Raw genomic sequence first — 24,611 nt, forward strand, 5'->3', positions numbered from 1 at the left:
TGGGGGCACGCTGGGATGAAAGGGATTAAGTTTAAAATTAAAGGGTATGATTGTTATTTGTGCTGGCTATAATTGATGGGTGCTTTTTGGAGCTTAATTTGCTCCTAATTCGGCATCGTCCAGGCATGAGACTTGAAGGCAGAGTGTTCTGAGGACTTAATCAGTGTACGGCTCAGAGGATCCCCTGAAGGGCAGAGAGCGAAGCTAGTGACGGAGAAAAGCCAGGCTGAACTGAGACACCGTCGGAGAGTTCCCTGGACACACGCTTGCAAGAAATGCCTTCCAGAGAGCTCCAAAGCTGCCTGGACAGATGGGGTGTGTGTGTGTGTGTGTGTGTGTGTGTGTGGTGGGGGGAGCAATAAAACTCAGAGCTGCTTGTTTGGACAGACGGGGTGTGTGTGTGTGGGGGGGTAATAAAACTCAGACCTGCTTGTTCCAAAAGCACAGGCGCTTGCCCCTTGAGCTGAAGGAGAATCTTCAGTCACTAATAGCCATAGAGGGCTTATGAAACACAGTTCTGAGCCTAGCAACTAGGGGGCAGCCGTTCACAGATCCATCGGCCACTTGCCTCGACAAGACACAGCCCCCACCGCGGCTTTGCTACTCTACCCCAGGCTCATGACAATCACATGACAAGCTGGCACAGCTAAGGGGTTTGAACTTGGCCCTGCTCACGCACACATCTCACTGCCGGCGTTGGAGTAAGCCTGCAGCTCCTGGGCTATCTTTGAAGGCTTCCCATCCCCAGGCAAACAGGGCTTGCTCGATCTGAGCTGGGGCGAGCCCCCGGCCTGCAGCCCCTGGCCGACTGTCGGGACCAGAGTCCAACGCAGGTTCCGTGCTGGAGACGCTCGGGGGGGAGGCGTAAGTGGTGGTGACAGCTGTGGCGGTCGCACCCCACAAGAAGCTTAGAGGGGTGGGGCCCCAAGTTCATGACTCTGCTTCTCTCAAACCCCCATTCAACCTCCCCGGGCCCAGCTCTGGCTTCGGCCTGTTCCCCTGCCAAAGGCTGAGCGATCCTGGACACCTGTGCCGCCAGCAGCTGGCCCAGCCCAAGGAAATCCCGACCATGGAGGCAGCTCCTGTGTTACCCGCACCGGCCCAGCCGTAGGGCGAGCGGCAGAGAGGAGATGGCTCACAGGGGTTGTGTTGTGGCAGGGGTGGCTTTTAACAGTGACATGCTGTCTCCTAAGCCCGCTGCCTCACCCAGCCCCTGCTGGGCTGGGGGGATATGAAACGCAGAGGCAGCCGCCCTCCACAGCACCATTTTGTCTCCAGCTGGTGCCTGCTCCCCCAGGCTGTGCCTGGGCCGCCCTGCTGTGATGCTGACAGGCCTCTCTACGTGTGGGGCTGGGAGGGACCTCAAGGAGCCATGCGCTAAGCTCCAGAGGTGCCAGGTGCAAGCCCCCCTGCCTCCTGCCCACCCCAAGACAGCAGCTCCTTCACGGCATGGGACATGCGCACGCCCGGCATCCGGCCAGCTGCATGCGGGGGGGATGCTCAGCCCTTCCCATCCTGCTATCAGCACGGCTGCCTCCCCCACAGCCCGGCTCCACCATGGTACAGCTGGTTGCCCTGCGGGGAGATGGGGAACAGGGTGAGACCAGCCGGGTCTAGGGCTGTCCACAGACAAAGGAGCTCCAATCAGAGCACAGGAATGAAGGCCAATGAGGGGCCCAATGCAACCACCCTGGGGTCAGCGGGAGTCCTGCAAGCACCAGGTCTGATCTGCCCTGGCAGCAGAAAATAAAGAGCGAGTGGCAGCGCTAACCCGGGCTCTGAAGACGGTGCTTGGTGCTAGCACAGCCCGGCTGGCGCGTGAGCCTTTCCCAGGCCCAGTGCTCTTCTTCCAGGAGCTCAGCGGTCACCTCTCCTCCCGCGAGAGCGGGCGGAGCTTTGCAAACGGTACACGCACCTCCGCAGGGCCAGGGCGGCTGAGCGGTAGCGGAAGGAAACGGAGCTGCCAGGGTCTGACAGGTGGTGCTGGGACAGCTGAGCTGTGGGGGATCCCCGGAGAAAGGCCATGCACCATTGGGGGTACGCGTGGGAAGGGGAGCCTGGAACTTGTGCGTGTGTGACTGGTTTGCGCGGCCAGCTGATGCAACAGTCAGCCAGCGAGCCCAGCGGGGCAAAAGCCAAAGGCGCTTGGCAAAGGAAACACATGCACACATCTCATAGAGCAGGAAGGGACCTCGGGAGGTTATCAAGTCCAGTCCCCTGCTCTCTTGGCAGGGCCAAGCGCTCCAGATCCCTAAATGGCCCCCTCCAGGATTGAACTCACAACCATAGGCCCATACTCAAACCCGCCTGCGAGCTGGAGCCGTCCCTTGTTAAGAGCTAACTCAGCAGGGGCTCATTTAGCCAGTTGTGTTTCTCGTAATGATCAGGAGTCTCGGTCCTTCCCCGGTGAGCCAAAAGTAGGATTTAAAGAGGTGCTAATCCCGCAGAAGGTGGGAGAGCTGATTCCGTGAGACAGGAAGGTCCCGGGCAGTCAGAACAACAACAGAGGGGGAAATCTTATTGCAAAGCTTGGGCTCAGCAGAAGGAAGAGGGCGCCAAGTTTTTCAGGGAAGTCGAGCGTTAACCCTTCGGGTGCCTGCGGACAAGGCTCCTGCCTTGCAGAGACGCTGGGAAGGCACGCAGGCCCCTGCAGAGCTGAGTAACTAAGGGAATGGAGCCCAGGTGGGTTTGTTCGCCGCCGATCAGCACTGGGATGCAGGAGACATGGGTCTCGGGCTGCTCAACGGCGACCCCTTCTGGCCAGCTGGGAAGCGTAGGGGCAGGGGCCGGCTGGGGGCTGTTCTGCATGGCTTAGTGAGTGGGGATTGCTAAGTGACAGGGCAGGCTGCTCCGCACACACGAAGAGGCACCGTGTGTGCTGAAGAGAGCGAGTCAAGACTCTGCTCCGCTACAGACTCCCAGAACATCCTTGGGTGAGTCACTTAGCCTCACTGAGCCTCAGTTTCCCCTTCTGTGCCATGCAGCTCATAGCCCCATCCTGCTTCTCAGGGATTCTTGAACTGAGGTGCTCATGTGCTGTGAGGATGGGGACCAGATCAGTACCCGTAAGAGACAGAGCTCTCCTGCCAGGAAACTGTATTTCCACAGCCGCCATCAGCATCCGGGGCTGAGCCAGGACCTCACCCTGCCACGAGCTGTGTGTGGAGAGAGCTTGCTGCAGGAACCCAGGCCAGAGCCAGCCAAGGCGAAAGGTGAACACCCAGGTGTGAGGCACCGGCACTAACAATCTCACGCTGGCCAGGGCGATGCTCCTGCCATTGGGCCGCTTTGAGTGACGTGATTCACGAGGAGCTTTCCAACCGCATGTGCTGGGGCCAGACCACTCAGCCAGTGAGGGCCCCGCACCTCTGGGGCCTTAGAGATCTAACTGCTGCTGCCCAGTGGCCCTAAGGGGCAATTCGCACCCGGCCCTTAGAGCAGCAGGGCTGTCACTCGTGTCTGTGTGTGAGAAGAGCCTCGCTCCCAAGGGAGGCAGTTTCCACGGAATAAGCAGTAGGTGAGTGCCGGAATTGCACTGCCCCTTGGAGAGGCAGCTTGCCCCTGTAGAGGGGAGACCCCCTCCTGTCCACGTAGATAACGGCTATACTGCAGTACAGCACAAGCTGCAGACACGTCCACAGCCTCACAGCCAAAGACAGTCCAACGCAGAGCACGCCAAAGCCATCAGGGCCAAGCAGCCTGGGGCAGGCTCAACAGAAGGGGCGGTCGCCCTGCTTTCTGCAGGAAAACCGGCTGCAGACAACGGTGGTGAGCACCCCCAGCGAACAGACCTCACGCCAGCTCAGAGCTGGGGCAGGTGGCTGAACAGGGGCTGCCCTGGTTGCAGAGTCGGGTGCTCAGACCCTGGTTGCAGACTGAGTTAGAGGCAGGGCCAGCCAGAGACGGTGTGTCTGTGAGCCGGAGAGGAAGCTCCTGGAGTACACAGCTCAGTGGATGGGCAGAGCCCGCGATTTTCTGGCACAGAACAAATGTTCTGTGCACAAATAAGATGCCGCCAAGGATCTGGCTGACTTGTATCACCAGCATCTTGCTCCAAGTGCAACAGCCCCACAGGCACTGGAAATCAGCTCGCTGCTTGGACCAGGACGACGACAGTTGCAGGCTAGATGCTATCATAAAATAACAACAGTAGCCAGAATCTGCTACAGGGAGTGCCCTGGGCTTCATAGAAGTCACCCAGCAGCTAATGGAAGGGCTGGGAGTAGGACACATATCTCCTGTGTCCCACACCAATATCCCATCCACCTGATGGACACCTATCCTTAAGCACACCACTGTATTGCCTGGGAATTGAATGCAGGTCAACTGCTCGGAAGGCAGCCATGCTCACCACTATACCACCACCGCTTCCTTTCTTTCGCAGGGCCAGCGTTTACAAAGCCACTGGCCAGGAACATGTCGGCAATCTAGCCTGACCTGACGAACACAGGACAGAGAGCCGCTCCCGAACAGCTCCTGCGGCCAAGCGTTTGGAGAAATATCCCAAAATTGCCAGAGACACGGAATCCAGTGGGATCCTGGGTAAGTTATTGGTTAGTTACTCTCGTGGTTGGCAATTTATACCTTCCATCCAGAGCTGGAAAAGTAGTGGAGGGGAGCTCTGTTCGTCTGTATCCACAAAAACAATGAGAAGTCCTGGGGCACCTTCGAGGCTATCAGATTTTTGGAGCATAAGACCCACTTCATCAGATGCATGTCAGAGCTGCAAAAAGTACCTCAAAAGTTACTTAAGTAAAAGTACAGCTGCTGGGGGGATGTACTTAAGTACAAGTCACCCCGGTCCCTCTGGTGGGGGGGAACTACTTGAGTAAAAGTACACACGCCACATCTTGATTGTACTCAAGAATCCAGAAGTGAAAGCAGCTGCACTGTTACTCAAGTTACTTTCTGGGTCCCTTTCCCACCACTGCTCACATTTCCACCACTTTTTCCACCACTGCTCCACCACTAGTTTCAACTGATGTAGCTTTAAATTCCAGCTGCCGGACTGGGTCAGACCTTACTCTGCTGGGCTGCAGAGCCCGGACCGGATGTAGGGCACTTACAGACTCGAATTAAGCCTCCCCTTAACCTTTGTGTAGTTCGGCTCCTTGAGCCTATGGCTTTCAGGCAGGTTTTCTAACCCTGGAACCACTGGATGGCTCTTCTCCAAACCCTCCGTTGGCTCTGAGCTGCGGGCTCTGGAGCCGGAGCCGAGATCCCAGCAGCGCTCGCATCAGTGCCGAATACAGCGGTAAAGTTGCCTCTCTGCTCCTGCTCGAGCACCCCCGTTTATCTAGCCCAGGAGGTGATGAATTCCTTTGGCCCCAGCGTCGCACGGGGAGCGCACAGGATCCTGGAGCAGAAACCACCAGTCTTTGCCGCTGCTTTCCAGGACAGGGCCCCGCCGTCCTGTAAGAATGGCCTGGCGTCTCGTAGGTATCCAAACACATCGCCTGCTGACTGAGCGATCCAGGCTGCTCTGCCCTCGGAGATCATTCCTACTGAGGGGAGGAGGGGAGACAGCTGACCTGCCCACATGGGCACCTCACTCCGTCCCAGAACTTGGTGGCAAATGACCACAACCGGCACTGGCCTCGTCTATCCCTCAAGCAGTCATGGCGGCTACCAGCAGAGGGTGCGTGCGGGGAGCAATTGCCCCAGGGCCAATAATTTAAAAGGGCCCGGGGCAGGGATCCCTTTAATTTTTCCCATTCCAGGGCAGAATAAATTTTATTATGTGCACCAAGGCATGAGTGGATGTGCACCACCGATACAAACACAGGCTGCCGGCTGTCTGCTGGGTGGCACCTGAATCTTTCTTGGTCTGGCCACCCACGTGTTCAGCTTACAGGGAACGCTGGCTCAGGCTCAGGGCCACTACTGCAGGAACGGCAGCAGCTGGAACTCTGGGCCCTTTAAATCACCACTGCAGTCCTGCTCAGGAGCTGCTGGGGGCAAAGCCGGGGGAGGTTAGACCACAGCTTGACCCCTTCTGCCCGAGGACCCCCAGAGCTGAGCCCCCACACCTTGCGAGGGCCGGGCAAAGTCCGTTGCCCTCCCTGCACGTGTTCTGCCTGACTAAACTGCTGACCGAGGAGCTCCGAGTTTCCCCTGGCACACGCAGCAAGACCCGGCTTCAGAAAGGCGTTTAGGAACTGCACCTGCACTGCTCTCATTTCAATGGAAGCCAGGCCCTGAAACCCCTTCGTGAACCTGGGCCCAGGGCCCCGATAGCCCTCACTCTACAGGAGAGGCTCTCGGATGCACCTCCCCAGGTTAATAAACACCTCCCGCCGCCGTGCCCCCAAGAAACAGAGCTGCCAGCAAAACCAGAGCTTGGGAAACAGCACAGTCACACCTCCGGGCTTTGCCTCCAGCAGGGGGGAGCCCTTTTCGGCTGCCAGGAGCTCTCTAGAGAACCAGCCTACGGAGAACAAAGCGTGGGCCCTTTGGAGCCAGGGGCATGTGCATCTACAGCCTGAGCTACAGGGCCCTCTCCCACTTCTGCGCCGGCAGGAAGGGGAAGCACAGGCAGGTGGGATGGGTGCACGAACAACCAGCCCAGTGCAAGAAGCGACAGAGACGCTTAAGATACGAATGAGAGGGTCTGGCTGGCTGACCATGGAGCATCTGATGCCAGCTGTGACCTCCGCAGCACATGGGGTCCTGGGAAACTCTGGGGACCGTGCTGAGATCCTGCCCCAGCCTTTGGTCCAGCAAAACACACATTGAGCAGTAAGGGCTGAGCAAAAGGGGAGCGATCTGGGCTCATGCAGAAAGGCCATAAACAGCTGGGAGGTGGGAATAACTAGGACAGCCACAGCCCCGCAACCTGAGCTCAGGCGCTCCACCTCTGTGCGCCAAATCCCTCCTTAGGAGACTGCCAGGCTCAGTTTGTCCTTCCCTCACCTGGAGGCATCAGGACACCTGCTGTCAGCCCTGGGATGAAGGTAGCAGCAGCAGCAGTGCAGAAGTAAGGAGGGCAAAGGGGAGCTAAGTCTTCTGTGAAAAGTGATACTGATGAACTTTTTTTTGGTGTGCTGGTACTTGTGGGTACTGAGTACCGGCATCTTGGCAGCCCCAGCCATGGCATTGGCCGGGGAGGGGTGAGCAGGGAGCTGGCTGAGTACCGGCTCCTCTTTGTTTTTTTCCAAAAACACACTGCTGATGAATGTCACTTTTCACTTTGCCACCCTTACTTCTGTGCTGCAGCTTGCAAAGCTGGGCACCCATCCAGCAGCCGCTGCTCTCCGCTCTGCCTTCAGAGCTGGGCACCCATCCAGCAGCCGCTGCTCTCCGCTCTGCCTTCAGAGCTGGGCACCCATCCAGCAGCCGCTGCTCTCCGCTCTGCCTTCAGAGCTGGGCACCCATCCAGCAGCCGCTGCTCTCTGCTCTGCCTTCAGAGCTGGGTGTCAGCATATGTACTGGGTGGAGGGTGGTGTAAACAACTACAGCCACAAGGAAGGAGGGGCCCAATCAACCACGTGTGACATACCATGGGTGAGAAGACCCTGCAGGTCCTTCTAATATTATGGTTCTATGATTCTAACTGCCAGGACTGTCCTGCTTCTCTGCCTCTGAAGTCCCGACGTTAACCTTGGCTCTGACTTGGATTCTGACTCCAGCTCAGTGCCTGGAATATCAGCACAGACCCTGCTACCTGGTATCTCAACCACTGGCCTGATTCCTGACTCTGGGTCTCCTCTCCAGCTTTACTCTTGACCTTGATACTAGCCTTGACTTGTAGCTTCAGTTCCTGGCTCTCAGGCTCTTGCTACTAGTCCTGTCTGCCTTCAGGCACGATCCTGACAGGTCTGCTTGCCCCACTCTGTATTATGCCATTGAATAAAGCAGCGAGTTTCCAGCCTGCAGTCCCGTAAACTGAGCGTTCTTTCGGTTGTCCCCTTGCAAAAGAGGAGAACTGGACCAAGATTTGGGAGTACAAAGTTCATTTCTCACCTCTGTCCCTGGTTCTGTGTGACCCGGGACAAGCCACTTCCTGCCTCTCTTTCCCATTGGTGAACTGGGGATAACAACTCCCTAGGTGTGGAGGAGATAATCTAACTCACATGCACCGGATGCTCAGACATGCCGCTGAGGGTTTAAAAACAGAAAGAAGAAATTCTTCTCTTTGGCGCGGTCCCTGCCTTCTCTTTACTAGAAATCACTTAGGAAGTCTTTGGATCCCAGCCTGGCTGCTGGACGAACGGAAGATTTCTGCTCGCCTGAACCTTCCCAGTTATAAGAACTTGGCTGGTTGCTTGAATGAAAAATTCTAATAAAACCTAACCTGTAACAATCCAACTCAGGCCAGAAAAACTCTCAGGGACCGAAAGGGGCTTCCAACATCCTGAGCTAAAAAAGCAGAGAATTTTCTATGTCCATATAAAGCCAAAATTGACAAGATTATAGCAAAACCTTTCCAGGCACTTGTAATAACGCTTCATTCCTGGGTCCGGAGCACAGGGCCATGTGAACTTCTGGGTTGGGCAGGGCACTCTGGCTGTGGGCCCGGACCGTTGTAGCATTTGAAGCAACACCAACTATCTTATGTCTGTGGACCAGAGGGGGTATGGATATGTGTGGTGGTATTTGGCCAAAGCTTATAGCTTTTTCCAGGCTGAGTCTGTGATTCCTTCCAGGACAGATACAGCTAGAACCTGAATTTCTCCAACGTGCCCTTGATGTCATTACTTCCTGCAGGTGAGCGTGTAGAAGAGTCACATCTGCCTGTCAGAGTGATTACTAAGAAGTAAATGCTCCAGTTATCAGCCTTGACTCAGGAGAGACCTCTCACCATGCATTTTGGTCTCCTTTGGCCAGCGTGGGATTAGCACTCAGAAGCAAAAGGCAGCAGCAGCAGCTCGGTCACTCGGCTTGCCCAATCCCATGTCACTCGAGTGGCCTAACTCGCGAAGGGGCCCAACCTGTGTTTGCTGTAGGCTAAGCACTCGGGCAGCCAACCAGGAGCGACTCAAATGCAGCCCAGCTATTTCTTTATGCATGTTCTCCTGGGCCCCGATGTTCTGGACACCAGAACTTTAACGGGCTTCGAAAAGAGACAGCCAAGTTCATGGATGATAAGCCCGTCAATGAGACAAAGGGTCTTCAAGAACCAGGACATCTGCTCCAAGACAAAGCTCGTTGTAAACCATGCAGGGGTTGTTCCACTACTATATGCGTGTGAAACCTGGACAACATACAAGTGTACTTTGAAGGCACTTGAGCAATATCATCAAGGTCCATAGAAGGCTATTAGCCAGGGGGTAGGAATGGTGTCCCTGGCCTCTGATTGTCAAAGGCTGGAGATGGGTGGCAGGAGACAAGTCGCTTGATCATTGTCTTCGGTCCACCCCTCTGGGGCATCTGGCACTGGCCACTGGTGGCAGACAGGATGCTGGGTTAGATGCACCTTTGGTGACCCAGTAAGGCCGTTCTTATGTTCTAACGCTGCCTCAGGAGAGTCCTAACTATCTATCTCTTGGGAGTTGGTGCATGGACACCAGCGTCCTGGGAGAGTCGATCACGCCTGGCACTGAGGCCACTGGCATTCATCAATAACCACGTTGCACTGGTGATGTGGCTCGGATGTCTGATCAGCGCCTCCCAAAACAGATTCTGCTTTCTGAGCTGGAGCAAGGACAGAGGAGCATTGGGGGCCAGCAGAAGCGAAACAGGGACGTGCTGAAGGCACATATAAAGAAGTGCAGCATCTGTGTTGACAGCTGGGAGAACCAGGCCCAAGCCTGTCCCCAGTGGAGAGCGGGAATCCGTGAGGGGGTGGGGTAATTTGAGAGGTCCCCCAGCAATGCAGACGAGGAGAGGCGGAGAAGGAGAAAAGAGAATAAACAACTGCCCCGCGCCCCTCCACCACCTGCCCCTTCTGGGATAAGACCTGTGGGTCCAGAATGGGGCTGAGCAACGACCGACGGCCTCACAAATAGGAGGGTGACATGAAGACATCCTACTCGTTCTCAAGTGATGGCCAAAAGGGAGGATTAGCCAGGATGGGCAGGGAGGGGGTCCTTAGCCTCTGCTTGGCAGAGGCTGGAAATGGGTGATAGGAGAGGGATCACCCTGTTCTGGTCACTCCCTCAGAGGTATCCGACATTGGCCATGGTCAGAAGACAGGGCACTGGGCTAGATGGACCTTGGGTCTCATCCAGTGTAGCCATTCTTATGTGTTACTGTGGGTGGTGCGCATCAGCATGTGCCTTGGTGCACCCAATAAAATTAATTCTGCACCTGGAAGGTTAAAAACAGGGGAACATTCGCCCTAACAAAGAGTCCTGGAGCTGAACGATTCTGAGACGTTGCTCCTGCCCTCACAATGGGATGGACAAAAATGTCCAGATTCAGACCCTAACCAGGCCTTCTGCTCTGTCTTTTACTGAATTAACCCTTCGGGGCATGGACCACTCTCAGTGCGTCGGCAAAGGGCCGGATACGAGGGGTGCTGGCTCAGCATTTGCATCCTGGGACGCAAAGACTGGCTCCAGTGAGGGAGGGTGCGTTGAGGACATGCCGGGGTATTTTCCAGGCCTGCTGAGGGATCTCTAGCTTCTGCCCCGGTAAGTGCTGGAGATGGGCACCATCTGTGGTTTGACATCTCTGCCGTTAGCTTCATTGCCGCTGGGCAGAAATCAGCGGGGTTTGGCTGGGCGTCCGGCGACGCACGGTCCGAGGAAGGTGCGCTCGGACGCTGGGGGGCTGTGAAATGCCTCTGGCCTGGTCTGCGGCGAGCTTGTTTGTTGTGATTCCTTCCCTGCGAGGGGATTATTTAGGAAGTTCCACCACCGCCTGCTGAAGAGGCACAGCCAGGCATCAGCGCTCCTCCGCACACACGGCCCAGCCCAGCTGCTCTCTGCAGTGGAAAAGCGGGGAAGGAAGCTTCCCTCTGCCACTGGGCAGCGGCCCTGTTCCCGTGGGTCTGTGTCCCCCCTGAGGGGCTGGGCCTAGGGACTATAACAATCTGGTACTTCCCCAAGCAGAGGGAGCTCCCCCTTAGTACCAGCGGGCAAAGCCTGTGCTTTTCAATGGTGCAGTTGGCTGGGTTCACTTCCCGCCCTCGAGCCCGGCGGCCAGGCCCCTCGACGGGGGGGCGGAAAAGTGGCAGCTGTCCCGGCCCCCTTTGAATGCCATTGCTGTGCTACTCTGCAATAGGAGGGACCCAGCACCACAGTCAGAGCGGTGCTGAGCGCCGCCCCTTCAGGGGCAGGGAGCTGTGGCTGCCGGTGACTGTTTGAAGACTCAGTTGCAGGTCTATTATGCTCTCAGTGCCAGGGCTCCTACTGGCTTGGGATGCTCCAGAGAGGGCGGTGCCCCCGTCCACCAGCAGCCCCGGAGCCAGTAGGACGTATGCCTCGGAAACACAGCGCCCACCCGAGGCACCGCTGTCAGCCGCCCAAGAGTCTGTGGCTGCCTCAGGGAAAACGTGATTTCCTGCTGTCTGAGGTGCCCAAGAATTCCTGGGGAGCGAACCACCTCGCAAGGCAGGATGGGCGTCCCCCTGCCTGTGAGAGAGCTTGGATTCAGACCTGAGCCTCACAGTCCTTCCTGGGTCGGCCTGAGCCAAGACCTCACCCCCGCACACTGCGCTCGGGGGAGACCCAGACGGAGCGGAGGGAGGCACCGCGCACAGAGCGGAGACCCAGACGGAGCGGAAGGAGGCACCGCGCGCAGAGCGGAGACCCAGACGGAGCGGAGGGAGGCACCGCGTGGTGAGGGGAGACCCAGACGGAGCGGAGGGAGGCACCGCGTGGAGAGAGGAGACCCAGACGGAGCGGAGGGAGGCATCGCGCAGAGCAGAGATCCAGACGGAGCGGAGGGAGGCACCGTGCGGAGCGGAGACCCAGACGGAGCGGAGGGAGGCACCGCGTGGAGAGAGGAGACCCAGACGGAGCGGAGGGAGGCACCGCGTGGAGAGAGGAGACCCAGACGGAGCGGAGGGAGGCACCGCGCGGAGCGGAGACCCAGACGGAGCGGAGGGAGGCATCGCGCAAAGCGGAGACCCAGACGGAGTGGAGGGAGGCACCGCGTGGAGAGAGGAGACCCAGATGGAGCGGAGGGAGGCACCGCGCGGAGCGGAGACCCAGATGGAGCGGAGGGAGGCACCGCGCAAAGCGGAGACCCAGACGGAGCGGAGGGAGGCACCGCGTGGAGAGAGGAGACCCAGACGGAGCGGAGGGAGGCACCGCGCACAGTGGAGACCCAGACGGAGCGGAGGGAGGCACCGCGTGGAGAGAGGAGACCCAGACGGAGCAGAGGGAGGCACCGCATGGAGCAGAGACCCAGACGGAGCGGAGGGAGGCACCGCGCAGAGCAGAGACGCAGATGGAGCGGAGGGAGGCACCGCGCAGAGCAGAGATGCAGATGGAGCGGAGGGAGGCACCGCGCAGAGCGGAGGCCCAGACGGAGCGGAGGGAGGCACCGCACGCAAAGCGGAGACCCAGACGGAGCGGAGGGAGGCACCGCGCGCAAAGCGGAGACCCAGATGGAGCGGAGGGAGGCACCGCGCAGAGCGAAGGCCCAGACGGAGCGGAGGGAGGCACCGCGCGCAGAGCGGAGACCCAGACGGAGCGGAGGGAGGCACCGCGTGGAGAGAGGAGACCCAGACGGAGCGGAGGGAGGCATCGCGCAGAGCAGAGATCCAGACGGAGCGGAGGGAGGCACCGTGCGGAGCGGAGACCCAGACGGAGCGGAGGGAGGCACCGCGTGGAGAGAGGAGACCCAGACGGAGCGGAGGGAGGCACCGCGTGGAGAGAGGAGACCCAGACGGAGCGGAGGGAGGCACCGCGCGGAGCGGAGACCCAGACGGAGCGGAGGGAGGCATCGCGCAAAGCGGAGACCCAGACGGAGTGGAGGGAGGCACCGCGTGGAGAGAGGAGACCCAGATGGAGCGGAGGGAGGCACCGCGCGGAGCGGAGACCCAGATGGAGCGGAGGGAGGCACCGCGTGGAGAGAGGAGACCCAGACGGAGCGGAGGGAGGCACCGCGCACAGTGGAGACCCAGACGGAGCGGAGGGAGGCACCGCGTGGAGAGAGGAGACCCAGACGGAGCAGAGGGAGGCACCGCATGGAGCAGAGACCCAGACGGAGCGGAGGGAGGCACCGCGTGGAGAGAGGAGACCCAGACGGAGCGGAGGGAGGCACCACGCGGAGCGGAGACACAGACAGAGCGGAGGGAGGCACCGTGTGGAGAGAAGAGACCCAGACGGAGCGGAGGGAGGCACCGCGTGGAGGGAGGAGACCCAGACGGAGCAGAGGGAGGTACCGCGTGGAGAGAGGAGACCCAGACGGAGCGGAGGGAGGCATTGCGCAGAGCAGAGATCCAGACGGAGCGGAGGGAGGCACCGCGTGGAGAGGGGAAACCCAGACGGAGCGGAGGGAGGCACCGCGTGGAGAGAGGAGACCCAGACGGAGCGGAGGGAGGCATCGCGCAGAGCAGAGATCCAGACGGAGCGGAGGGAGGCACCGCGTGGAGAGAGGAGACCCAGACGGAGCGGAGGGAGGCACCGCGCAGAGCAGAGACGCAGATGGAGCGGAGGGAGGCACCGCGCAGAGCGGAGGCCCAGACGGAGCGGAGGGAGGCACCGCACGCAAAGCGGAGACCCAGACGGAGCGGAGGGAGGCACCGCGTGCAAAGCGGAGACCCAGATGGAGCGGAGGGAGGCACCGCGCAGAGCGAAGGCCCAGACGGAGCGGAGGGAGGCACCGCGCGCAGAGCGGAGACCCAGACGGAGCGGAGGGAGGCACCGCGTGGAGAGAGGAGACCCAGACGGAGCGGAGGGAGGCATCGCGCAGAGCAGAGATCCAGACGGAGCGGAGGGAGGCACCGCGTGGAGAGAGGAGACCCAGACGGAGCGGAGGGAGGCACCACGCGGAGCGGAGACACAGACAGAGCGGAGGGAGGCACCGTGTGGAGAGAAGAGACCCAGACGGAGCGGAGGGAGGCACCGCGTGGAGGGAGGAGACCCAGACGGAGCAGAGGGAGGTACCGCGTGGAGAGAGGAGACCCAGACGGAGCGGAGGGAGGCATTGCGCAGAGCAGAGATCCAGACGGAGCGGAGGGAGGCACCGCGTGGAGAGGGGAAACCCAGACGGAGCGGAGGGAGGCACCGCGTGGAGAGAGGAGACCCAGACGGAGCGGAGGGAGGCACCACGCAAAGCGGAGACCCTGATGGAGCGGAGGGAGGCACCGCGTGGAGAGAGGAGACCCAGACGGAGCGGAGGGAGGCACCGCGTGGAGGGAGGAGACCCAGACGGAGCGGAGGGAGGCATCGCGCAGAGCAGAGATCCAAACGGAGCGGAGGGAGGCACCGCATGGAGAGAGGAGACCCAGACGGAGCGGTGGCAGGCACCGAGTGCAGGGACTCTGCCGCAGGGCAGCTCAGCACTGAAGTGCCCAATTTCCACCTTCCGCTGCCCCACCCCCCATGGCTGCCTCTTCCGGGTTCTCGGTTTCATGACTCCAATGACCCACCAGACTCAAAATCAAGGCCAGCCCAGCCCTCTCTGTGCATCCTCCAGCCGCTGGCCTGTGCAGTGCCACTGGCCCCCTTGCTGACACTGCCAGGCAATTATGGCTGCAATCATGTCTGTCCCTGTTGCTGTGCGGTGTGGACAGGGATGGTGAGTGAAAGACGGTGGGGGTAGCGGGGGGGTGGAATACCACCCACAGGTGCCAGATTTCTCATGATGCTGTGAGGTCCCTTTAACAGCTTGGCCGAGAGCAAGTTATCTCATCTGCTTGGAGTCTGGTCCCTTTCACGGACTGGCTGCGCTAGGGGAGGGCACTGGCCCGGGACTGAAGAACAAATCTAAAGAGAAACCGCTGCTGCTCCTGGTGAAGGGCTCTCTCTCCATGGCACCTTAGTGGTTAACCAGTTAACCTGCTAATTGCATCCATTTCTCTGATGGACACAGCAGGGACCCAGGGCTCTGGCGAGGGGTGTGCTTTGCTAATGGCTCTTCCGTGCCTGTGGGTTGAGAGGTCGCCAGTGGTATGACACAGGACGGATGGGGAGGGAAGGCCGGGACATTGCTTTTAATGGTATTGATTTCTTGACCTGCTCATTTTGAGTCTGAGCCTCTCCGGAGCATTGCTGAATAGGAAGCCAGCGCTCAAGCGAGCGGGAGCAGCCAGAGGACGGAGGTCGTAACCAAAACAGGGTGGCGGGTTTGGGTTCCGGTCCTTGCTTTTCCAGGCTGGGCCTGGGCGAGTCACTTGGTTTCTGGGAGCTTTCTTTGAAATGGGGCTGTGCAGGGGTGGAATACTACCCCCGTTGGGTCCTCATTTGTCCCTCTCGTTTGCTTTGATTGCACATGAGAACAGTCACACTGGGGCAGACCAAAGGTCCACTTAGCCCAGTAATCTGCCTGCTGACAGTGGCCAGTGTCAGATGTCCCAGAGGAATGAAGAGAACCGGGAATCATCAAGAGATCCCTTCCCGGTCGCCCATTCCTAGCTTCCGGCAAACAGAGGCTAGGGACACCATCCCTGCTGCTCTGGCTAACAGTCACAGGTTGACCCAATCTCCATGGAGTTATCTCCCTCTTTTTTGAAGCCTGTTAAAGTTCTGGCTTTCACAGCATCTCCCCAACATTCTCGGTCACATCTCCTGGGCAGGGACTGTTACCGGGGCTCTCAATGCCTGTATTCTGCACATGTACTGTGTCTGGCCCAAAGGGACTCCAAGCGCTACTACTGTGGGTGGATAACATCAGGAGAATTTACAGGTACTGGGAAGCCTTCAGTGCAGCCTCCTCTGCAGCTGCAGCATCTCCTGCCAAACCCTCGTCCGCTATCACCATGATGCAAGACTGAATTCAGGTATCTGGGCCCACCAGGCTCTGCGGAGGGAGGCCTCTAAAGAACAATGGGAAGTCCCGAGGCACCTCATAGACTAACAGATATATTGGAGCACAAGCTTTCCTGGGCAAAGACCCACTTCATCACATGCATCTCATCAGGGCCTTTGCCCACGCAAGGTTATGCTCCAATAAATCGGTTCGTCTACCAGGTGCCAGAGGACTTCTCGCTGGTTTTGTGGATACAGGCTAACATACTCAAAAGAACAGCGCTTTGACGGCGGGCCTTTCCTGACCCTTTGCCCCCACGGGATGAGGGGGAAGCTGTTGAGTTTGGGGCCAGATGTTAACCTTTGAGCCCAACCTCTTGTGCTCTTTCAAATACATCACTGGGGTTCTTTCACACACGGGAGGAGAAAACAAATCCTGCGGAGGAAATTCCCTCGGCGGAGGTGATTACCCAGAGACATTACTGCCTCTTCTCCATGGGGGGAATCTGCCCTGTGTTCTGGGGAACCTCAAGATCCAAGCCCACTCCTAACGCTTCTAGATTGGGGGAATACTAACCCAGAGGGACTGATAATTTGGATCTCATTAGATGCAGCTCAGGATACAGGTTGCACCTATCTAGTCCAGTACCCTCGGGACCTGAGCGGTGCCAAATGAGAGAATTTGCCAGACCACGGGAGGTCAATATTGTCTAGCACATTACCAACACTTCCGCTGCTGACTGGGCTCTGAGAAGACATTGATGGGTAAATTACAGCCAAATAACAGCCCAGAACGCTGAGAGCCAGGACTGGTGGCTGGAAACAAACTTTATGGGACCGCAGGAAACTTGGCCACACCCATGAGAAGTGGTCACCTGGCTCACTAAAATCATGCTGGATTATGGATGTTGCTGGATGAGAGAGGTTCAGCCTGTCGTGGAAGTCTCACCAGGAACAACGGCTCTCGTGAGATTTTCCCTCCGTGCTTGGCTGAGAGCCACACACGGCTGGAGAAATTCTATCACTGTCTAACCAGCTGCTGACCCGAGCCCGGACCTCGGCCAACTGCCCGAACTCTGACCCTCCAACCTAAGCCCAGCCAGGGGCCAGCTGTGGATTCCACCGGTCACGACTCAGCAGCAGCGGTTGTGACTACTTATGAGATGCAGGGGTGTGCCCCTGGCCTGTTCGCCAAGCTGTCCCTTTCGGAAGCAACCCAGGAGAACCACACTGCACGGAAGACCTGCAGGCAAATCAAGCCGGGACATTACCTTGAGCCGTGTGAACTAAGTCGCTGTATATCGCAGGGTGGATCACCGGGCATGGGAGCTCGTGGAGATACCATCTCAGCGCCTCAGCCAGCGTCTGCCCATCCAGCTGGTCCAAATCGACAACCGCTGCATCTGGAGAGGGAAGAAGAACAGCACTCTCACAGGCCAAGGCTACAGACAAGCTGGGGGGAAACATCCGCCCGCGGTAAACCCCTGTGCTCCTGCGGAGCGACCCGGCACTGAGGCTGAAACTGCTCAGTCCTCTAGAATTACTATTCCCACGGCACTGGGCGTAACGATGTTACTCCTCGTCACGACGTAACAGCCACCTCGGCTAAAGCATCCCATCCCTTTTGCTACCCACACCCAGCCCTTCTTTGTCTCATCCACTGGCTGGGGGAGATTCTCTCTCCGCTGCCCTCAAGGGCAAAATTCCCATTGACTCTCCTCCTGTTCGGTCTTGTCTGGTTACACTGTGAGGCAGCGATTGCTCTCATGCGATGAATCAGAGAGTCAACAACAGAGCTGGAAGAGACCTAAAAAAGCCATCGAGTCCGGCCCCCTGCTCTAAGCAGGACCAAACCCATCAGATCAGCCCAGCCAGGGCTTTGTCGAGGCGAGACTTAAACACCTCCAGGGATGGAGACTCCACTACTCCCCTGGGGAGACCATTCCAATGCTTCACCACCCTCCTAGGGAAAAAGTTTTTCCTAATGTTCAACCTGGGCCTTCCCAACTGCAACTTGAGACCATTGTTCCGTGTTCTGCTGTCCGTGACCACTGAGAACAGCCTCTCTCCAGCCTCTTTGCAACCTCCCTTCAGTAAGTTGAAGGCTGTTATCAAGTCCCCCCCCTCAGTCTTCTCTTCTGCAGACTGAACAGTCCCAATTCCCTCAACCTTTTTTCATAGGTCATATGCTCCAGCCCCCGAATTATTTTGGTCGCCCTCCGCTGGACCCTCCCCAGTGTATCCACATCCTTCCTATAATTGGGGGCCCAGAACTGGACACAGTACTCCAGATGCAGCCTCACCAAAGCCGAATAAAGAGGAATAATCACTTCTCTGGCTCTACTGGCAACGGTCCTCTTGATGCAACCTAATATGCCATTAGCCTTCTTGGCTACAACGGCACACGGTTGACTAACGTCCAGCTTCTCGTCCACTGCAACTCCCAGGTCCTTTTCTGCAAAACTGCTACCGAGCCAGTTGGACCCCAGCCTGTAACAATGCTTGGGATTCTTCCAGCCCAAGTGCAGGACTCTGCACTTGCCCTAACTGAACCTCATCATATTTCTTGCAGCCTAGTCTTCCAAATTGTCCAAGTCAGTCTGGACCCTGTCCCTACCCTCCAGCGTATCTACCTCTCCCCTTAGCTTAGTGTCATCCGCAAACTTGCTGAGGGTGCAATCCAACCCCTCATCCAGGTCACTGATAAATATGTTGAACAGAACAGGACCCAGAAGTGAACTTTGGGGCACTCCACAAGAAAGCGACCGGATCTGTACAGCACCTAGCGCCATGGGAGCTAGAGCAGTGTTCCCTGAAAGCCGAGCCCGTGGGCAGCTGCTTGAGAACCAGTTTCTGCCCAGCTGATTAGCAGAGCGCCCACAGCCACCCAAAATCGGCAGCCCATGTTTCTACAGGTGGTGCCCATTGACCATGCTTTGGTGCACAGAAAAAAATTTATTCTGCCCACGGATGGAAAGAAAACTAGGGTGAACAATGAGGTGGAGCTACCACGGTGCAGCCCCCAGGCCGCTGGGGTTCGCATGTGGCCCAGGAGACGTTTTGTTACCGTTGCCCATAAACAGGAGTGCCGGATTCTGCTGGTTTCTGCCCGCCTCGTTTTTTCCCTACCGGTATTGCTAACACGACACAGGCACGCGAAGTCAGCTCCGTGCTAATCCACTGTAAGAGCCATGTGTTGCCTCTGCGGCCTGCTCTGGTGCACTCGGCACACCCCAGATTCTAGGTACGCTGGCGCACTTAGCAAAGCCACCCTATCCTGGCAGCCCGTCTTGATCACGACAACCTTGTGGCCCACTGAGATGAAGGAGGGCCGCTCATGCTGCCGACTCACTAGCCTAGGTTGCCCCCCCAGACCCACAGCAACGCTCGGGAAGAGAAAGCCAGTCGCCAACTGGCGGCAATTCATGGGAAACAATCACAAGCCAAGCAAAACAAAGCGCCGTCCTATGAGACAAGCCAGCCGTTGGCCTAAAAATATGCCCTGGCAATCGGAAAAGACCCACGTCACAAGCACCCAGCAGTCAGCACCCCCAAATTCACCCCTTTGAAAACAGCAGCTGCTGAATCACCACCAGGGTCGAGTCTGGACTTGAGCGGCTCCGAAGAACCCTCCTTTGGCGAGATTTGTGCATTGCCCCAACTCCCTTTGCAGACGACGCACAGAGGAGTCGCTGAAATGCAGCTGTGTCTGGAGCAGGGCACGGCAGTGGCTAAGCACACGACGGAACAGGACGAGTGGCGACGGATGCCACCTACGCTCGGCAGCCTAGCGGAGGCGGAACGGACCTGGGATTTGCCTGGGGTGCTGGTGTCGGCGCTGGGGCTGGCCTCAGGGGATTTTTAACAAGCATAAGGGACACAGAGGGGGCCCCCGCGGCAGCTTTACCGGGACTTTGCGGAACTCTCCTTTCCCAGGGGTTCGCCTGAACTGAAATGTCACCTAACTCGGCGCAAACTCCTGCTGCGCTTCGGGTTTGCCTGAGCTGCGTGAGTTGGCAGAAAGCGGGTGTGTTGGCCAGCCCCAGCCCCAGCGCCAGCCCCAGCCCCAGCCCCATGCCACTCCAGCTGGCAAAGTGGACCACAGCCCAAAGCACTACAGGGGGCTGGTTTAGCAGCCAGCAGAATGGCTGAGAGAGCCTCGAACCAGGGGCTGTGGCAGCCCTCGGTGGCGGTGGAACAGGCGTGATGTCTGGGCAGAGAGGACTCTGCTTCCTGGGCTGTGTGCGGGCCGCCTTGCAAAGGGGGCAGGTCCCAGAGGTGACAGCGCAGCTTGGGCCCACGAGCCTAAACCCCCATCAAAGCGACCTTCATGCTGCTGAGGCTGCGGGGGACCAGCTCTGGCCAGTCCAGCTGGGGACAGCCACGTCTCCTTCTAGGTCCTAGCAGGATGGATTACAGCACCCCTAAAGGAAGCAGCTGTCAGAGGAAGGGGCATCCACCCCCGTCGGGAACTCACTTACACAAGGCCCTGGATGGCTGACAACCCTGTTCTCCTCTGACCTGGGGCTAGCTTTTGTGTTCAGGCCTTGCTTATGCCTGGAGGCCCTCGTGTCCTCCAGCAGCTTAGAAACAGGCAGCTGCACGGCCCCCGGCCTGTGCATGATGTGCCAGGGGCAGGACGGACGAGCCACTGTGACAGATGCTTAACTGGGTGCAGGTGAGCTGGGGTGGTGTTAACGACGCCTGGTCATTTTCGCAGCCCAGACTGAGTGGCTGGGTGAAGCGTCAGCCCGGCCGCTGCAGCCCAGGCAGGACGACACTTCCTGGGGTCTGAGGCCTCTCAAGGAAACACGCAGCACATTTGGGAGTACGCAGTGATGCCAGGGAACATTCACAGCTCGTGTGACTCTGTCCTGCCCCCAGACTGACCGCGGTGTGCGTCTGGCTCCTCTTTGCGCCAAGGACTCGCCGGTTTCATCTCTGCTGTGAGCTCTTCAGCCCCACTCCCCAGTTTCACTGGTGGGGAAACCGAGGCCCAGAGCGATTAAGGTGACCGCACCCAAACTGACAGGCTAAGAAAGGAAACTGACAGAAAACCGCACTGAAGAATGCCAGAAGCAAAGCCTCTAACCCAGCCATGGGAGACACTACCTCATAGGCCTGACCACAGGCCTGACCGTGAACCTTAGGGCCACTCGCCAGGGGAACAGCCGTGCCTGGCAGGTTCAAACCCAGGGGCTGGGTCCGTGAGAAAACTCAGCAGTCGTGAAGTCAGCCTGAGGCAGCAACCGCCTTGGCCAAGCGTGACAGAGAGCGAGGCCTGTGCTGGGTTCGGGCTGCTTTGCCAGGAGGCAAAGGCTGGAGCGCTGCAGGGCGATTTTCCTTCGGAGTCCGAAGAAGTGGAAATATACCAGCTACGGATGCCGTGATCATACTTATCTCACAGAGCTGGAAGAGACCTTCGGAGGTCATTGAGTCCAGCCCCCTGCACTTACAGCAGGACCTAATCATAACTCGTTCCAGAGCACAGGCCTGCAAGCAGACTCTGTGTGTCCTTAGCATCTGAGGGGTGTGAATTCACTCGTTAATTGATATAAGCGTAAGCCCCCCGCCTCAAACAAGAGGCACAGGAGAACCTGTCCAGGAGCAAGTAGCAGAGAGGGAGCCGTGTTCGTCCGCAACTTTGAGAACAACAAGAAGTCTTGTGGCAACTTACAGACTAACGGATATTTTGGAGCCTCTGCTTTCGTGGGTTTTTACCTTCGCAAGCTTACGCTCCAAAATATCTGTTAATAGCTACGTCTACACGTGAACGCTACATCGAAATAAGCTATTTCGATGAATAACGTCTACACTTCCTCCAGGGCTGGTGCCGTCAACGTTCAACGTCGACGTTGAGCAGCACCACATCGAAGCAGGCGCTGCAGGGGAGCGTCTACACACCGAAGTGGCCCACATCGAAATAAGGGTGCCAGGAACAGCTGCAGACAGGGTCACAGGGCGGACTCAACAGCAAGCCGCTCCCTTAAAGGGCCCCTCCCAGACACACACGCACTAAACAGCACAAGATCCACAGAGCCGACAACTGGTTGCAGACCCTGTGCCTGCAGCATGGATCCCCAGCTGCAGCAGCAGCAGCCAGAAGCCCTGGGCTAAGGGCTGCTGCACATGGTGACCATAGAGCCCCGCAGGGGCTGGAGAGACAGCGTCTCTCAACCCCTCAGCTGATGGCCGCCATGGCGGACCCCGCTATTTCGATGTTGCGAGACGCGGATCGTCTACACGTGCCCTACTTCAACGTTCAACGTCGAAGTAGGGCGCTATTCCCATCTCCGCATGAGGATAGCGACTTCGACGTCTCGCTGCCTTACGTCGATTTCAACTTCGAAATAGCGCCCAACACGTGTAGACGCGGCGGGCGCTATTTCGAAGTTGGCGCGGCTACTTCGAAGTAGCCGGCACGTGTAGACGCGGCTGTTCTGTCCAGGAGCATGAGCCTGAGGGTTGTTCTGGGTGTGGAAGGGTCAGAACAGAGAGATATGGAGGGGAAAGAAAACCAAGCAGCCACCTTGCAAAAGGCCAGGGAGCAGTGGGGTCTGATGCTGGCTAAAGAACGATGGGGTTGTTAGGGTTGAAACTGCGCCTTTTCCTTTGGGGTCTTCTGTGTTTGGGGACACAGGGGTTTGTACCGTTCCTTGTAATTAACAATATGGTAAACCCCAGACTCCATCCGTTTCTGGGACCTCCCTAGAGCCCTGACCTCTGAGTAGCTGCTCCGGTTGCAGAGGGGCAGCCATCTATAAAAGAAGTCGAAACCAAACATTTTGAACGACCCGAAATGACTCTCCTCTCCCCCACCCCCGCTTCACTTCATGGAAAACTTCCGAAACTTGATCCTTCGTTCCATGATGAACAGAAACATCAGCGGGCTGGAATTTCCTGAGAGAAGGAAATTCCAGTACTCGTGTTGCTCTGTCTGGGGGGGATGAGAACCAGCCCACGCACCTTTTGTAAAAATGGGGACCCAGGTGTTAAACCGCATCCAAAGCCCCAGCCCTGAGTACATGACGACTTGGGGGAACTTTGAATCTGGGCCTTGGCACCAGTTTCCTGATGTGACGCAGTGGGGTGGGTGAGGATTTTATTCCCCTGGTTAGGTTGTATGTGTTTCCTGATGCCCTGCAGTACCACCGGGCGTCTGCCTCAGTTTCCCTAGGCACAGCATCAGTGCATTGACGGGAGTCTCTGTGTGATGACTTGTCACACTTAGCCAATGGGAGCTCCTGCTCTTTGTAACCTAGGCAACCAGGTGACACCTTTGTTCCCAGGAAGCAAGACAAAGGCAGGAAAAGAGGCCTGGCTGGTTTGAATTGGAGCTGGCAAGTTGAGTGGGGCAATCTCAGCTGGCTGGAGATGGAGGAAGGAGGCCAGGGCCTGGCTCAGGGACCCCCTCTGGGCCCCTCTCCCCAAGACAGATGGTACTGACGGCTTTTGTTTCTGTGCTGACAAGTCCGCTGAATGCTTTGTCCCTGTCGCCTGAAAGCCCTCCTGTTCTCCCTGCTGAGACAGAGTCACAGCTGACTGCAGATGGGGGGTGCAGGACCTGGGGACCCCCACACTCCGTGACACTTACTTACCCCTATTTGTAGCTTATCCCTATTTGTATTTGTATTTATCCCCCTCCCCCACCTCCAAAATATGAATCTGAACACCACCGGGGAACACAGCTGTTGCTTTGGATGTTCTCTGTTCACCCAGAGACGTGGGAGCAGACACTGGTGCAATCAAGGACCATCTCTGGTGCACTTCCAAGCCACTGGGGGCCTGTCTCCCTGCTCTAATCTAACGCCATTTGCCACTGTCCATTGCACGAGGGGAGACACGCAAGGCAGAGGCTCGACTCTGATGAGAACTCTGAACAAAGCGGCCGTTTTTCACCCGCTGGGACAGAGGCTGTCTAGGAGAACAGAGTTCAGTGCAGAGCTCGTTCACGCTCACGTCCTCGTGTGCCTGCGGAAGGCAGAGGTGAGAGCCCTGACGAGCAAGCCAGAGAGACGAGGAAACTGGTTTCCCCCTGTCCTTCTTAAGATACTTGTGTGGCACCTTCTTAGGGTGCAGCAGGACCGCTTTCCAGGCGGCGCTTCAAGATCGCCATTTAAAATACGCTGCCAGGATCTCCAAGCGTGGAAGAGAACATAACTGAGCCCTTCCCGGCTCCGGAGAGATAAGGGATTATTAGCCCCAGCTTACCGAGGGATTTAAGTCCTCGGAGTTCTTCTTCCCTCCTGAAGATCCCCTTCCTGGCATCGCCTGGACTACATGGAGTGAGTCACCCGGCAGGTAACAACACAGCCCTGTGCCAGCCATCCAGCTGACGGACACACCTGCCGCTCCTGGACCTTCCAAGCCTACGGGTGCATCTCCACCGAAGCCGTCTTGTGAGTGAGCTGAAGAGCGACACAAGGCAGTGGCCGCTCCAGCTACATTGCTAACCAGGACCCGGGGTACACACGGGGTGGCCAGGCCCTCCGGCTGCCCGCCTCGCCGTGGCCCCCCTTTCCTCTTTAGCATGCAGCTGGCGGGTCTATGTCTGCCCCAGCTGGGAATCGCCCCTGCAGCGGCTGCGTAACTGATGCAGGGCTGAGAGCGGTGAGAAGAACCAGTGTCTTCCACCACGGCTAGCGAGGTGTCAAAGCGTACGCTGACTGCGCCGAGCGGGGAAGCTCCAGGGCGCAGTTTAAAATCAGACCCCTCTCGTTCATTCAGGTGCCGTGGGCCTCAGCTGGGAGGGCATTTGCTACAAGAAATGGTCTTTTGACTCATCGCCCAGTGGTGCCCGCCCGAGAG

At 58.0% G+C, this 24,611-nt stretch overlaps 1 protein-coding gene across 1 annotated transcript in view; it reads right to left on the reverse strand.

The window, feature by feature from the left end:
• Nucleotides 1-24,611, reverse strand: part of PIK3R3 (phosphoinositide-3-kinase regulatory subunit 3) — a 270,402-nt gene that overhangs the window by 164,458 nt on the left and 81,333 nt on the right. Inside the window, exon 4 of the mRNA XM_075003471.1 lies at nucleotides 17,075-17,206. Within this exon, the coding sequence (XP_074859572.1) occupies nucleotides 17,075-17,206 (132 nt within the window). The remainder of the gene's footprint in view (nucleotides 1-17,074; nucleotides 17,207-24,611) is intronic.

This window comes from Carettochelys insculpta, chromosome 9, assembly GCF_033958435.1.
Source record: "Carettochelys insculpta isolate YL-2023 chromosome 9, ASM3395843v1, whole genome shotgun sequence".
NCBI lineage: Eukaryota > Metazoa > Chordata > Testudines > Carettochelyidae > Carettochelys > Carettochelys insculpta.